Source organism: Schistocerca serialis, chromosome 9, assembly GCF_023864345.2.
Source record: "Schistocerca serialis cubense isolate TAMUIC-IGC-003099 chromosome 9, iqSchSeri2.2, whole genome shotgun sequence".
Lineage (NCBI taxonomy): Eukaryota > Metazoa > Arthropoda > Insecta > Orthoptera > Acrididae > Schistocerca > Schistocerca serialis.
Genome location: NC_064646.1, coordinates 273685902 through 273702593, shown reverse-complemented (window position 1 = coordinate 273702593; position 16692 = coordinate 273685902). Strand labels below are relative to the sequence as shown.

At 39.0% G+C, this 16692-nt stretch overlaps 1 protein-coding gene across 1 annotated transcript in view; it reads right to left on the bottom strand.

Annotated features, from left to right (window-relative positions):
* The window catches only part of LOC126418846 (protein I'm not dead yet-like), a 262743-nt gene that overhangs the window by 61157 nt on the left and 184894 nt on the right, over window positions 1-16692 (bottom strand). The window contains exon 2 of the mRNA XM_050085833.1: window positions 7626-7797. Within this exon, the coding sequence (XP_049941790.1) occupies window positions 7626-7797 (172 nt within the window). The remainder of the gene's footprint in view (window positions 1-7625; window positions 7798-16692) is intronic.

Below are 16692 nucleotides of genomic sequence, written 5' to 3'. Positions count from 1 at the left end.
ATCTTTACAGATCTACTGAAACAAGCAGGAGAAAGACTGATTATAATCCTATGAAGAATTTTTAGTCAGTCTAGCAGTTGTAGTCATTCCTAATGTTGGAGGACAGTGAAGGTTGTTTCCATTCTGAAGACAGGGAAAACTGATCATACCAAGGCTAAGGATATGAGACCAATCAGCCTGTCCTACTTCCTCCTAAAACCATTAGAAAATCTGGTTAATGTGCATGTTAGTGAAGGGAAGTTAACTGAGGATACTCTGCATGTAACCCAACATGCATATCAACCAGGCAAATCATGAAAAAGCACTTCATCAACTTGTTGGGAAGTTGGAAAAAGCACTACACTTGCAGGAAATTGCTCTGCTTCTGCCTGGACATTGAATGGGCTTTTAGCAATATAGACTTTGAATCCACGGTTAAAGCTGCAGAAGAACAAGGCATTAACACCACTATATGTAAGTGGATTAATACCATGCTGAGTAACTGATATAAGCCATCATGTGATGAACACCACCAGAGGATGTCTACAAGAAGGCATTCTGTCGCCACTACTGTGGAACCTAGTGGGGACTGAATTCCTCAGACAATTAAATACTAGTGGTCATATCTGCCAAGGTTCCACAGATGATGTAGTCATAATAATATTTAGCAAATTTGCTAGCATCATTAGAATAATGGCACAGTGTACATTGAACATTGTGCAAAACTGGTGCAGGAAACAGACTCTAAGAGTCACCAATAAAACTGTTGCAGTATGTTCATGAGGATACATATCCAGGACACATACTGAAATCTCAAGCTCTTTGACAAAACTCTACCAGTACAGGGAAGGTGAAGTATCTAGAGGTAATCTTGGATGCAAAATTATCTTGGACCCCACACATAAAGAACGTATGTTCCAAAGCGAATGATTTGTTTATGTGCACTAGAAGGGCCTTTGGTAAAAATGGGTCTAAGCCCCAGGAGCATGTACTGGATATATACTGCTGTAATGATACCTATGACATGTTTTGGGGCTACAGCATGCTGGAATTAAGTACAACAGTACATGGCTGCTAAGGAGCATGGTTAGGTGCAGAGGTTGGCCTGCTTAGCCATAACAGATGGAATTAGCAGCATGCCCACTTCTGGGATGGGGACTATTCTGGACATGCTCCCATGACACCTTTGAGTTACAATGGAGGCAGCAGCAGGGACATACAAAATCTGGAAATAATTAGAAACTTACTGAAAATGCAGACCCCCCCCCCCCCCCCTCATCAATATAGTAAATGTGGTGAATATAGGAGTGGTCAGGGAAAAGCCAGAAGACTATACAACAACTTTGGCTGTTTCAATAAACCTTTCAAGGTAATAATTAGAAATAGGTAGCAGTGGAAGAATGAACCTTGATACCACTCAGAAAACATAGTCTGGTTTACTGACAGATCAAAAAGACAGCCTGGGTGTAAAGGGTACAGCCTAGACTAGAGAGAGTAGCCTCTCTAGGGAAACTTGCTACATATTCCAGGAGGAAATATCTGCTATCGGAGTGTATGCAGAGGAGAATTTCCACAAGTGCTACATGGATTGTGCCTCTACATTCATTGAGACAGCCTAGCAGCTCTGAAAGCTCTATCAGCCCCTGCAGTGAGATCAAAGATCATTGCAGAGTGCCATGAAGCCCTTGTAAGGCAAGTGAAAAACAACAATGTAAACCTGCTGTGGGTCCCTGGTCACTAAGGAATCAGTGGCAATGAACAAGCTGATAGGCTGGCTAGGACAGGTGCGATACCTCAATCTGTTAGACTGGAACCTAACCTATCACTAGGCTAATGGTAACAACAACATTATGCAGCTAGAATAAGAGGCACACAAAGAATATTTGACTAATAAAAGGACTGCACCTGCTCATCATCACAAATTTCATCCAGTTCGTAGCTAGAAATGAATGTGACAGAAGTAGAAGCTCCAGATAGCCAAGAGTTTAGAAAAAAAGCAGCATTTTTGGTGGGATCAGGTGGGGCATGAACCATTTTGATTATGTAGTTTCCAGGCAGTGGCTGGCACAGTGGAAAGTGTGAACAGTGAGTCGAAAGTTGTGAGATCAAGTTGCTGAGTGGACTTTTTTTAAATTTTAATCTCTTATGTTACTTACAGTAAAAATAAACTGAAATAGTGCTCAATATTTTGCATTTGACATGAATACACCCTCCGGCCAGGAGAACAAATTTTTTCTGTTTATCGATTCATGGAGAGGACAAACAAATCCACAATTGTATGACAAATTTTTCAGGATGAAGGAGAACTGCTATTGTGTAGTAGTAACAAGATCCCCCCAAATGCACAAGGCTAATGAAACCTTGTGATGCCTCAACAGTAAACCAAGTGTAAGGCATATTTTCTCCAAATATTGGTGAGGATAACTGGTGATGCACAGTGAAATGTATTTTGATGCAGTGTTGCTTGTGGCTCTTGATGAGATAAGAGAATTCTTTCTTATCAGAAAACTTCATAAATGCTCTTATCTCAATGAGGGCCACAAAGAATCATATCCTGAGAATACTGCATCAAAATACATTTCACTGTGCATCACCAGCTATCCTCACCAATATTTAGAGAAATGATGCTTTACATATGGTTTACTGTTGAGCTGTGTGACGAGAGAGAACTTTTTATGAATATAAACCAAGTCTGTTTTTGATGAGAAACTTTAAAACAACCAGGTAATTGTAAAAATGCAATGTCTACAATGTGTGCAAGATGCTGAGAAATTTACTGCTTCCCCTGTCTTTGTGCTGAATATTACCCCAACATGTGTAAATCATCAACTGTAAAATAATAAAAATACATAATTTTGACTCTGCTAGCTTTAAATATGCATGAATGTGTGTACAATTACCTCTAGCAAATGGTTCCTCCGACACACAACATTCCGTAACGTTCCAAATAGACAGGACAGTTTTAATAAAATGTTCTTTCCCACCAACAGAATGGGAATCAACTGTGAGCAAAAATGTTTCTCCATGTCTTTTATACCATACCCTGCTAGTTGTTGCGCAACTGTCTGGTACGTGTCCTAACCGGTCTGGCACGTCTGAACCTGCGCGCGACCTTGTCTTAGAATTCCTTCCTCGAAATTTATTTCCAAACTTAAATTTTCCCTTGCTGTTCCTCTTCATACTCTTTATGAAAATGTTAATAAGTACAATAATTGAGAATTATCTCAGTTGATTTGCAATGTAAGCAGTGTAAAAGTAGAAAATGTCTCTGTGCAGGGACCCGATCCCAGCACCTTGGGATTACTGCTCAGTAGTTCTGTCACTCCATCAACTGCTCTCTTTGAAGTGGGCTACCATAAAAGGCTCATGCCTTGCCCGTATCACAGCAAAAATGGTGTTTTTTCTAAACATTTGGCCATCCAGAGCTACCAGATTTCTGGGCAAGCCCTACATCTACAATAAATTTGGACAAATTCAGTGGTGATGAGTAGGTATGGTCCACTTGTAAGCTCCAAATACAGAAACATGACAAGCTAATGATGTTGAATGCATGTTTCAAGAGAAGTTCTGTAACACTGGGTTTGAAAAGGAGACAGATTAAACTAATGGAAAGACTGATGACAGGCCATGGGAACTTTAAGGAATGCCTACACATGGCACATGCAACATCTTGTGTCATTCTGCATGATTGGTCAGAGGCTAGCAGTAGCTAGACAATGTAATTATTTTGCCACACTTAGGCTGCCATTAGCACCACAATACAAATGGTTGCATTTGGAGTGGTGACTTGACAGGACATGCAATCTGCTAATGAATGGCATTGTACTGTGTTCAGTGGTGAATCCTAGATCCACATTACTGCAGATGATGACCACTAGTGATAGTGGTGGTGACCTGGGTAGAGGTCTCATTCTTCCAGTGTTTTGGAGAGGCACAGGACTGTTTCTGCTGGCGTCATGATGTCAGGGGCAATTTGGTATGGCTGAATGTCATGGCTAGTTGTGATCGAGGCAACTCTGATGCAAACAATGGTACATCACAGACATTGTACATCCTCATGAAATGCAACAGTATTGTAATGCCATTTTTCCACAGGGCAGGTGTCTCTATGAACTATCTGCATGATGTTGAGGTACTCCTATGGTAAGCCCTGATGGAACATGTAAGATAAGCTCAAACATCAACTCTGTCTCAGCGGCAGCATCCAGGATATCAGGGACCAGTTACAACAGTTGTGGGCCGGCTTACTTAAGGAGAAGACACAACAGTTTTATGATATCCTTCCCAACAAAATCAGTGCATACAGGGTGTGATCAGAAAGTAATGGGAATTTCTGTTTTTCTTAATGAATCTTTATTTATTCATCAACATAAATTTCCTAGCCTACAAAGTAATCCCCCTCAGATACGAGACTTGTGCCAGTGCTTTTTCCACACTTGGAAGCATTTCTGGAACTTACTTTTCATTATTGTGTTTAGCTCCTTCGGCAATTTTGTTTTTAATCTCATAAATGGTGGAAAAGTGGTGTCCTTTCATGGTTCTCTTCAGCCTCAGGAATCAAAAGAAGTTGCAGAGTTCCATTTCCAGTGAATACAGTGACTGAGGCAACATAATGGTTTTGTTTTTTGCAAAAAATCATGAACAAGCATTTAGGTGTGAGTGGGAGCATGATTGTGGTGCAATTTCCACAAATGGTTTTGCTGCAGTTCTGATACAAACAGCACGTAACTTGAAGGTAGTATTTGTCATTGGCTGTACAACTGTAATACAGCAATTCATGATGCATTATCATATTGTAATGGAGGAAAAAATTGAGAAGAACCTTCAAATCTCATCAAGCTAGCCAGATTTTTTTAGGTCTTGACTCTTCAGGCAGTTTCCATTGGAACGATTGGGTCTTGATTTCAATGTTATACCAGTACACCCATGTTTTGTCACATTTTATAATTTTCTTTACTATTTCTGGATCATTGTCAACTTCATCCAATAATTCTTGAGTGACGCCTATGCAATGTCATTTTTGGTTGAAATCCAAAAATTTCAGAGCAAACTTTGCTGCTACACATTGCTTGACCAAAACATCTGAAAAAACTGCTTGGCATGAGCCAAAGTATGTGCCAAAATAATCAGCAAACTCTCTGATGATGATTCAGCAATTTTCCAGAACCAACTTTTTACTTCTTCTGCATCGCTGTCAGTAACTGACATGTTAGTGTGTCCAGGGTTGTCATTATCTTCAGCGACATCTCGACACTCTTTGTAAGATTTACACCACTTGTAAACTCTTGTCTTACCCATAGCAGATTCACCAAAACCCACAGTCAACATTTCAAATGCAGTGCTGCCATTTATTACATTTTTAAAGCAACATTTAATGCAAATATTTTGATCCATCTTTTCCGAAAGAAAAAACTCACCTAGTGCTTGAAAGCATGTATAACCTTTTTGGCTGTCAATAGTAAACTAAATATTCAAAACAGCTGAAAAAGCAAACATACAACTGGACCATGTGTACCAACAAGGTAAAAAAATATTTTGAAAATCAGATGTATAAAGCCCATGAAATTAAAAAATTCCCATTACTTTTTGGTCACACCTATACATCCAGACCAGGTGGGGTGTAACATCATATCAATAAGTGAACTCATACTGCCAAGTTCTTTGTAAATTTGACTCAATTTTGTAGTAATTGAAGTAACATGACATATCTTTTCAACCTACGAAATTTCACTTCATTTCCTCCTTAGTGCTGCTAAAAGACACACACAGAAGTGCATGAAACTATTCTAGCATTCAGAATGATTAATTCATTATTTGAGGAGAATAGGAGGGATATGTTGGGGAAGGTTAAAAAAGGCAGAGTAATTCACTCTTATCCAGGATGAGAGGGACTTACCTGTTGTGTGGATAGCAGGGCAAGATCGTTGTGTACCCTCACCGTCATGAGAGGTGAGATCCTCTCATCCTGGGTAAGAGTGAACTACCCTGCCTTTTTCAACCTTCTCCAACCTGTCCCTCCCTCCTCTCCAAATAATGAACTGGAGGATCTGAAGGCCATGATTGTATCATGCACTTTTATATGTGTTTGTCAACAATACTAAATATTGTGCCTCCTGAAAGTAAGTACTGTTCAGCAATCAGTCTCATAATTTTGTAGTTTTATTAAGTGAATTTTGCTTTTGATACAATCAAAATGGAATCAACAAATCCATAAAAAATAAATAAGAAAGAATGAAAGAAGAAAAATTGTGTGCTTTGCACTTGTGTCTTAAAAGACACAGAGGCAGTTAAAAAAAATGAACAATAAGCATATCCTCTTAAGTTGCCAACTAAAATTTGTGTTGAGGCCTTCCAATGACTATGGAATTTGTACACTCACATGTCAACATAGTTGCTCTTTACAGCATTTGTGGATACTATTAAAAGCTCTCTTAATATTACCTGCAACCATCGCAACCATGCGATATTATGTAGAGAATACAGTAATAAAATTAGAAAGATTAATGACTGTACAGGATTTTAAAGTAATCATTCTTGCCACATGTTATCTGTGAGCAAATGGGATAAGGTTTAGATACAACTGGTATGAAGTGCACTACACAAAGCACACCATGTTGTCTAATGGAATTTGGATGTAGCTATAAATACAAAGAATAGGATGATTATAAATTATTTGATGATTTAATAAAAGTATATTATCACCAACACTGTTGCATAATCTTACCACAATTTAAAAGAGGGAAGTTAGAAATTATGATACTGCCACTGAATTGTATAGTTATCTAGAGAAGCATGTATACGTTTTTCTTATTGGAGAATATGGTGTCATTACTAACTGTAGCTGTGTGCTTCCATAAACACAAAGAGAGAATGTTCTTGTGTTTTAACTTGGCATTCAGATAATATGCCTTCAGATATCTCAATAAAAATGTAATATAAATATATTTGCAGCAGAAAATGCATTTGTGCTAAAGAGGAAAGATGCACTGAAAGTCAGTTTCAAGTCAACTAAGTGTATAAAAGCTTCCCACAGAGTCCTCAGAAATCAGTGAGGACTGTCATCCAGCAGTGGTTAAGACTCTACAGTGTGACTGAGGTGGATCCCTTACAAACTCTGAATGATCCTACATGGAAGCAGACATTTTGTGAAATGTATTTGAGTTCAGAGTATCTGCCTCTGCAGACGAGTGGTCAGTGCATCTGATTGCCATGCCAAGGACCCAGGTCCAGTTCTTAATACGCCAGAGATTTTTCCTTGGGGGTATGAATGGAATAGGGTCCAGCCAGCCATTGAGGAGCTGCTTGAATGAGAAGTAGTGGCTGCAAGGCCTGGAAAATTGACAACAGCCCTTCCATACTGCATCTGAATGACAGTGTTGGGCAGAAGATGACAGATGATACAGCAGCCACTCAGCATCCAGCATCATATGGTCCTTCGGGCCTGCTTGTGGAGTTTTTTTTTTTTTTTTCTTAATGTTAGGAAAACAGAAATTTTTTCAGTTTTCATTTAAAGTCTTTCTTCAGAGCTAATTTAATTGTAGATTTGCTGTGGCATAGTTTGAGATATGAATGATAGTTGCCTTTAGACGAGTCAAGAAAAGCAATCAGAAACACAAGCAACTACTCGGCTGTATGTGCATACTTACCTACAAACATCATGTTGGTTTCTTTCAGGTACTGAATGCAGACATCATTGGAACTGAGTATGCCCAGCATTGGATACAAGACGACAGGCAACAGTGAAGTTATGGGCAGTGGGAGAACTTCTGTCATCCAGTAGACGGCCATCACAAGCACAACAAAGCCACATCGTGACTCCTGCAAGTGAGAAAATGCTGCCTTCAGTTGCATACTCGGTGGGCCATTTGAAAGTTTAAAATGATTTTCTGCTAAATTCAGTTTCTGTCTTGCAGACAGATGACAACACTGTAATTATTTCTTTCTTGCTCTTCCTGCTACACAATACAAGACCTCTTAAGTAGTAGTGCTTAGTCAGTTACTTATGTGTAAATAAATAGCATATGATAAAATGTAAACCGAGAATAAATGCATGTGATTTATACATACTACATGACTGAAATCACAATTTTTACTGTGCATATTGTCTAAGTACTTGTATTTTATATTTGTTGATCTAATACTATTATACAGCATAGACTGTACAGATAATACTGGACAGATTAATAGGGCATAATGTAACAAGTTTTCACAGAAAATGACTTCATAGTGAAGCAGTGAATGGAACTGTGCATAGTATGTTAGTTAGTTTCATGTTCCACGGATCATTTTCTTGATGAACCTTTATTATGTGGAATGAGTCATTTTACATTTGCACTGCAATTTTATTTGTAAATATGGCTACATGCTGAACATTTATAAGTTTTAGTATTATTATTATTAAACATCCAGATGTCAGTAATTGCAACCCACCAACTTTTATACATTACAGTAATAGAAATTCTTCTACAGAATAGAAGGAGTTGTCAAGGAAAATCTTTTTCTGTTTGTTTTCAAATTTCACTTTGCTGTCTGTCAGATATTTTATATCACAGGGTAAGTTATCAAAAAATTTAGTCACAGTATGGTGCACCCAATTTTCTGTCATGACAACTTGAATGTGAAGTAATGAATGTTGGTCTATGCCTGCATAACTGTTTATTTTTAATAAACTAACGCGCAATACCCATACCATAGCACACAGAGATTCTTCGACAAGGTGCATACATATTTATCCCATTTCAAGTGCTGCTGAACCAACAGATCCCTGAAATTTGTAACATATTTTCCATAATTAAGTTTTTCAGCCTTTCTTTGTAAACAGTTTTGATCATATGGACGAAATAAATTATTAAATTTGAAACATATAGCTAGCTTATTTTCTGCTTGTACACTTACTGCAACCTATTTTGCTTTTGTTAAACCACTCGGAAAGTTTTGACATAGAATTCTGCAGTTGTCTTTACAGTTTCTACACTCTAAAATTGCCAGTGTCATTGTTTCTGAGCACTGTTCCCCAAATGGCAATTTTGAAAACTTCACCAACAAACTGGAAAGCTGTCTGTCTCATTTAGTGCACCTAGGAGCAAAAATTGCCTTGTGTGGAGACTTCAACATCCAAACTGGGGATGACAGTAACAAAGAGAGAATTTTTATGAACTTAATATGAAGCTATGGACTATTTGTGGCAAGTTATCTACCACCAAGAGGAGATGTCTGTCTTGATACAGTTGTTACAAACCTAAACAGTTAGGACTACAGAGAAAGTGTGGTCAACCCTATGCTTGCTGGTCACAGTGCAGTAATCAAGAAGCTATGGACAAACTCAGTAAGTACTCAACAAATTCCCAGCTGGCATCCAAATTACGTTTTCAGAAGTAGGGTTATTACAAATAAAAATTTAGATGATTTGAAAACTGCGGTGTCTTCTGAAGACCGGCATCAAATGTGTGAAGAATTGGCACCAAATAATACATTCAGTTCCATGTTCCAGATTCTTAAAGTCAGATCTGATGAAAATTTTCCACTAAAACCCACGAGACATCCAATTTCCAAATCAAAATACACACACAAAACTGTCAAATGAAAGAGCTGGTGTACCTTTAGATCAGCTAAAATAAAATGCATAGTTCAACACCTAATGAAAAAGTCAAATACACTGAAGATATTGGCATCAAGGACAGACTATTCTGCAATTACCTACAGGCTGAAAGGAAGTACAGAAAAGAAGTAAAGAAAGCAAAGAAGGAAAGCAATGCTGGGTTTATTGAATAAGCTCACAATCCTTGCAATGCAACATTGGATCTGATTAATGAATATAGGCAAACGTCCACCTCTTGCTCCAATTCTTGCAGTCCAGATGAATTTAATGAATATTTTATAAACACAGTAAAAAGCACAGCAGGTGAAATTCATAACTTCAGAACAGATCCTGTAGTTGCTACGAAATTTGGAAATAAATTTAGCATTGTCATGTGGATGAGTGTGTATCCAAAAGACATAATAAAAATAGTAAAAGACAACAAATACTCAGGGACCCCTGCTATTTACGGCATGTCCTGAACTATATTGACAACTGTAGTTTGCATAATAGCTCACCCATGGCCAGCAGTAATAAATAAATGCCTCCCTGCCATGGAATTTCCAGACTTCCATAAAGTAGCACACACAGTACCAGTTTACAAAAAAGGTAAACTACATCAAGCTACAGACCTATATCTATCCTATATCTATAACACCAGTGCTAGCCAAGGTGATGGAAGACATAATGAAAGATCAGCTATTAATTTATTTTGAAGGAAATAACCTCTTTTATGATACACAGCATGGCTTTTGGAAAGGCAAGTCAACTACAACAGCAGTACTTGACTTAGTTACAAGTAACAGTCAGGGTTTTGAAGACAGGTAGTCGATAGCATTGGTACTCTGTGACCTTAGTAAGGCATTTAATTGTATCACACATAAGGCCAGTCTCAGCAAGCTAAAATCACATGGTACTGTGGCTGTTGTTCTACAAATTATCAAAGCCTGCCTAAATAACAGACTACACACTGTATCAGTTCAAGGAGCAGAATCAGAGCAGAATCAGTTGAAATGAAGTTAATACATGGCAAGCTACAGGAGTCCGTAATAGGGCCCTTGTTGTTTTTTAATTATATGTATCCAATGGGCATAACTTGCAGTTTGCAGATGACACAACTTTATTCTAAAAAGTGGGGAATGATACTAGAGCACTGGGTGACACAGCAGCTGTTAAGCTTCTGGCCTTTTTCATTCATACCAAGTTAACCTATGCACTAAACATGTAGGCCTATGTTCCAAAATCTCACAGGTCCTGTAGTTCTTGAGGAAAATAAAAAGTTTTATACCACACCAGTACCGTACCTATTAACAGTATTCCACAGTCATATCAGCTACAGGCTGTTACTGCAGGCCATTCTGCAGGCTGCAAGAATGTGCTTTTGATACAAAAGAAAGCAACAAGGATCATTACCTTGGAAAAACAAAAACTGACCGTTCCAAACTAATTATTTCCAGATTAGGAGTTCCATCTGTTTTCAGTCAATATATTTTCAACTGGCTTGTTCACACAGAAACAAATCAAGAGACCCCAATACAGCACTTGCTACAAATACAGTATAGGGCCTAGATAGGCCAAGATGTCAATTAAAAGACACAGAACAGCTTCCCAATGATGGCCCTAAAGTTATTTAATACTCTACCTAAGGATATTCAGTAATTACAGCTCAAACAATTTAGAACTAAAATTTCGTGTATACTAAAAGAGCATCCTTTGTACAGTAAAGAAAAATACTTCTGTGGTGATAGAGCAGAGTCTAACTGAGCTGCAATTCAGTGCCAAGGAAAACAGCAACAACTCTGCTATTTTACCACATGATTGTCTTAATATTATAATCTACTTCTTATACACCTATATATGTTTTACAGTACTCTCTTTAGTATCATAGTTTAAATTGCAGTTTTTTTATTAATTTTAATGTGGTAATGTTACTGTAAAATTAACATTATCTGTCCAGCTATGGCTGGTGAATGACGAAATGGTAGTAAAAGGTAATAAAAAAATGTAATATAACAGATTTTTAGAGGCTCACATGTTCAATTAGATCATTTACAAAATAAGTAGGCCCTAACTTATACAGCAGGCTATCCAAAACATAAACAATGTTGATTCAGATTTCGATAAACATGAGCTATTCTCTAATTTTGACTATTTTGCTTCGATTAGTCTAATGCAAAGGGTGCACCCTAATGACAAATCCTGGTACCGGTAATTTGTTTCCCCTAGCCTGAGCGATTTTACATGTTATTACGATGACATCTCGAAGGCAAAACAAAAATGCCTTATTGACAGCAGGGCGACGTCAGCGTCAATTGTTTAGTGGTAGTTTCTAGGGATGATTTCAAGTTTTGCTGCACGTGTAGTAAGGTAATAACTTCACTACAAAATTCTGTAGCAAAATACGTATAACTCATAAATATTAGCGCTTGGCATATCTGTTGTTCACTTAGACAATACATTATATATATATATATATATATATATATATATATATATATATATATATATATATATATATATATTTGTTTAGAAATACCTATAATTGTTGTTGTAGGTCCGAAAGATAGCAGTCAAATTTCAGTTTTCTAATATCGTAGACAATATATGGCGCCAATTATGAACTGAAGGATAGTACAGGCGCGATTGTTAGCTAATTTTGAAGATCGTTTCCTATGTGCCAAGTTATTTTTATCTGGTGCAACCTAATCATAATTGATCTCTTTCTCAGTTCGATACCTGCCGCTGAAAGAAGTACCATTGTGGCTGTCCCAGGTCTGTGAAACGATACTTTGTGCTAATTTTGCAGTGCTTCATTCTTAACCGAACCATAATGCCTCGTTACGTGAATCATTTCTGATAAATAAACCATGCATAGGGACACACTGAACAGATTGTAACAGTTTCAGTATTTTCCTCGTGAAATGTCACGTATTTGAAGTTCTTGTAACGGTAATGGAAATATCTTAATGACAACAGCATCGATCTAGCATATTCTTTCCCTCAGATAATTTAACAAGTTTTTAGTTTTTCTTAGTTGTGTAGAACTACGTTTCTAAATTATGGCAGTTAAGTGACTGCACACACATTTAGTTTGTTGACGTCCTGAAAGTAGTTTCAGCGGGGTATAGGAAGCGGAGGAAGCATGATCCGCCTACCGAAGCTCAACACCTGGACAATCCAGTTCTGGCGCTAGTGTACACGTATTGCTATTGGTTGGACATTGCGCGACAATTTTGACGGCTGCCGGACACAAAACACTCGTGGATCGAACCCGACCAACTTTCACAGGCTTCAGTCGACCCAGAACAAGGAAACCCTCGTTCTGGACGTTGTTAACAAACTGTACATACCAGGACTTAAAGCTCGCCCCCTCCGCGCCCGATTCAACGTGCAATTACCACTCATAGACGTGTGTCGCTGTCGTGATGCCGAAACAGAGCGATTTATCTGACATCCAAAAGAGCATGATCATTGGTTTTCGGGCCAAGAGTGTAAGCCCTTCCGAAACGGCTAAGCTTGAAACTGTTCCCTTGCTACCATGGTTAAAGTACATATACCGTCCAAAGCCAAATGGCGTTGTTCAAAGCCGGCGCAGAGGCAACTGTAGTGTATCACCCAGAAGAACCAAGGGACTACAAGCAGTGCGTCTTCAACAACCGTCAGTTCCCACAAAAATCAAACATCATCATCATGATCGTCATCAACGACCCTTCAGCGAACGTTGCTGCTTATGGGCCTCGAAGGAGGCGCTTGGTTCATGCATCCATGCTGACTGTTGTTCATGGGCGATGAAGGCTGGAATTTGCACGCCAATACGGCAACTAGAAGCCCAGTGAATGGCGACAGGTGTCCTTAGCAGGTGAATGACGTTTTAGGATGTATCAGGCAGATGGCCGTTAGCATGTACGGCCTGAAACGTCAGTAAACCAACACCGTGCAACAATCGTCGCAAGGATCCAGGCCGGGCGAGGGAGCGTTATGATTTGAGGAATATTTTCGTGGCATTCCCTGGGTGATCTCGTCATTCTGGGAAGCACAATGAATCAACACAACTAGCCATCCATCCTTGAGAACCAAGTCCACCCACCCCAATATATAGTAATTGTTTTTCCTCGACAGGGCAGCATCTACCGGTTGGGCAGTGCAATGTGTCACAAAGATCGCAGTGTTTGCATGGTTCAAAGAGTTTAGCGCAATCCTCTGGCCACCAAACTCCCCGGATTTAAACCCAATAGAGAATCTGTGGGACCACCTCAATCGGACTGAACGCACCACAGATCCTCATTCGAGAAACCTAGAGCAATTGGCCATGGCACTGAAACTGGGATGACTCCACAGCCCTGTAGGTACCTTCCAGAACATAATTCACTCTATTCTGCACGTCTCACAACTGTCCGTGCTGCAATAGGTGGTTATTCAGGCTTTTGATAGGTTGTCACATTAATATGACTTGACAGTGTATTAATTTGATGATTTCTCTCTGACAACTTTTGAAAACGCACATGAATGTATACGAGGTGCAACAATAAAGTAATGAGACTGATTTTCTTTGCAAGATGTGGCAAACCTGCAGGCTTGTGAAGGCACAATATCTTTGATGTTGGTCTACAAGCTGCTTCTAGTCCAAGTGGCACATTGATGCAACTGCTCAGATGTGAGTTGTGCTGTAATAAGTTAACACATATTTGTGTCTCTCGTCACGGAAATGTGGCAACTGATCTGAGAGCAAACGGAAATCTATCCAGAATTGTTAAGCTGTGTTATCACTGGTGATGAAAGATGGTTTTTTCAGTACCATCCACAGACAAAACGCCAAAGTTCGCAATGGTGCTCAAAGGGATCACCCAGACCAAAAAAAGCTCGCATGTCAAAGTCAAAAGTGAAATGCATGCTTGTGTGCTTCTTTGATTCCAAGGAAATTGTTCATAAAGAGTGGGTGCCTCCTGGGCAAACAGTTAACCAATATTACTACAAAGAGATTTTAGAAAGACTTTGTAAAAGAGTCCTTCATGTCCGTGCCAACATTGCTGATAGTTGGATTCTGCATCCCATACTGATCTGTCAGTACAGCAATTTTTGATCTCAAAACAAATTTCGGTACTACCACAGCCACCTTATTCTCCAGATATCGCTCCGTGCGACATTTTTCTATTTCCAAGAGTCAAAATGGCGGTCAAGGAACACCATTTACAAACAACACAAGATATCCAAAGAGCTGTCACGAGGGTCTTGGAGGATATTACAGAAGATGAGTTCCAGAAATGTTAGCATCAAAGGCAGAAGCGCTGGAAAAAGTGTATGCAATCAGAAGGAAACTACTTTGAAGGAGACAACACTAAAATTGGCTAAAACGGTAAGCAACATTTTTTTCACATCCGTCTCATTACTTCGTTGTCGCACGTTGTAGGTGAATGAATGTTCATTTCATCACAATTTCTTAATATATACATCCACGAATGTGACACTGTGATTAACATTGTCATTATTACTATTTTTATTATTATTACTATTGGTGCTTAAAAAACATAATTCACTGTAGCGATACAAACGTTTTGAGAAGACTTGGAAAAAATGACGAGACCGAAGGCAGTGCGTCAGACTTCCAGTCTAGCGTTTGATCAACTGCTGGACGGCTTGCGCTCCACAGGCTGCAACGATACGCGCTTCTTAATGTGGAATAACCTGGCTATTCAGCCAGCGGTACATATTTAAGAGAACAGATAGTGCCTACTTTTCTTTAGATCGCGAGTTACACCCACGAAGATCGCACCTCACATTCATCCGGAGATAATTCAATGATTACAGATACCTGCAAGCCTTCGCGGTCTGAATGTGGACATTAGTTCTATAAGGTAGCAGGTAAAACCGCTATTTTCAAAACCAGTTTTTTAATCAACCGCAGCGATTTCGTTGACCCGGAAATCACGCTTAGCGCTCCACTCGGCTAGTCACAATACAGGGTGTCCCAAAAAGAATGACCCGATTTTTAGTAGAATTATTTATCAGGAAGATGGGCTTAACACCAACAAATTGCATACTAAATTACTGAGAAAAGACAGAAGTTTATAAAATTCCATCCTAAGTGTTCAATATATCCTCCATTGGCTGCACGGACGACATCTAGCCGATAGCCGAATTCATCCCAAACTGAGCGTAAGGTGTCTTCTGTCATTGAAGCTACAGCAGCTGATATTCTGCTTTTTAGTTCATCAGTGTCACGACGTAAGGGAGGAACGTTAACATATTGTTTAACATATCCCCACAGGAAGAAATCACATGGTGTTAAGTCAGGGGACCTAGGAGGCCAAGAGTGTAAAGCCTGTTCTCGCGGTCCTGTACGCCCTATCCAAAGTTGAGGTCAAAGCTCGTAGCGACATCTAGCGGATTTTTTCTGAAACTCTAGACCATTATGATTCCATCTAGCGCTGTTTCAGTTACCTAATGACATTTGTCTAAATATTATTGCAAGCTAAAATCTGGTCATTCTTTATGGGACACCCTGTAATTTTGTTCCCTAAAAAAATAAAAACTTACTTGGCATGTCGGCAGTTTCTTTACGAACAATGACGAATTAACTCGAAATATTTCTTCAATCAGGAACGTCAAATTTCTTTAAAAGAAAACTGACGTCAATGCATGTTGTCACTTTTCTTTTAAAAAGTCCCATTTAGTTATGGTTGTTTGAAGTTTAAACACAGACATTGCTTTTAATGAGTCGTAAACTGGTATTACGAAGAGTCAGCCACAAATGAAAGAAAATCAAGCAATGTCGCCGCTCAGAAGGATAGTACCCATTTTCTCGAGCTCTCTCTCGAATGAAGTGTCTATGAAAGAACTATCATTTCATAGTAGCAAAGACGGTCTTTAAATATACTGTCATCTTTTCCTTTGACATTTCAGGTGACTAAATGAAAATAAAAAACAGGACGAACCAATTGGGCCGGCCCGGGTGGCCGAGCGGTTCTAGGCGCTATAGTCTGGAACCGTGCGATTGCTACGGTCGCATGTTCGAATCCTGCCTCGGGAATGGGTGTGTGTGATGTCCTTAGGTTAGTTAGGTTTAAGTAGTTCTAAGTTCTAGTGGACTGATGACCTCAGAAGTTAAGTCCCGTAATGCTCAGAGCCATTTTTTTTTT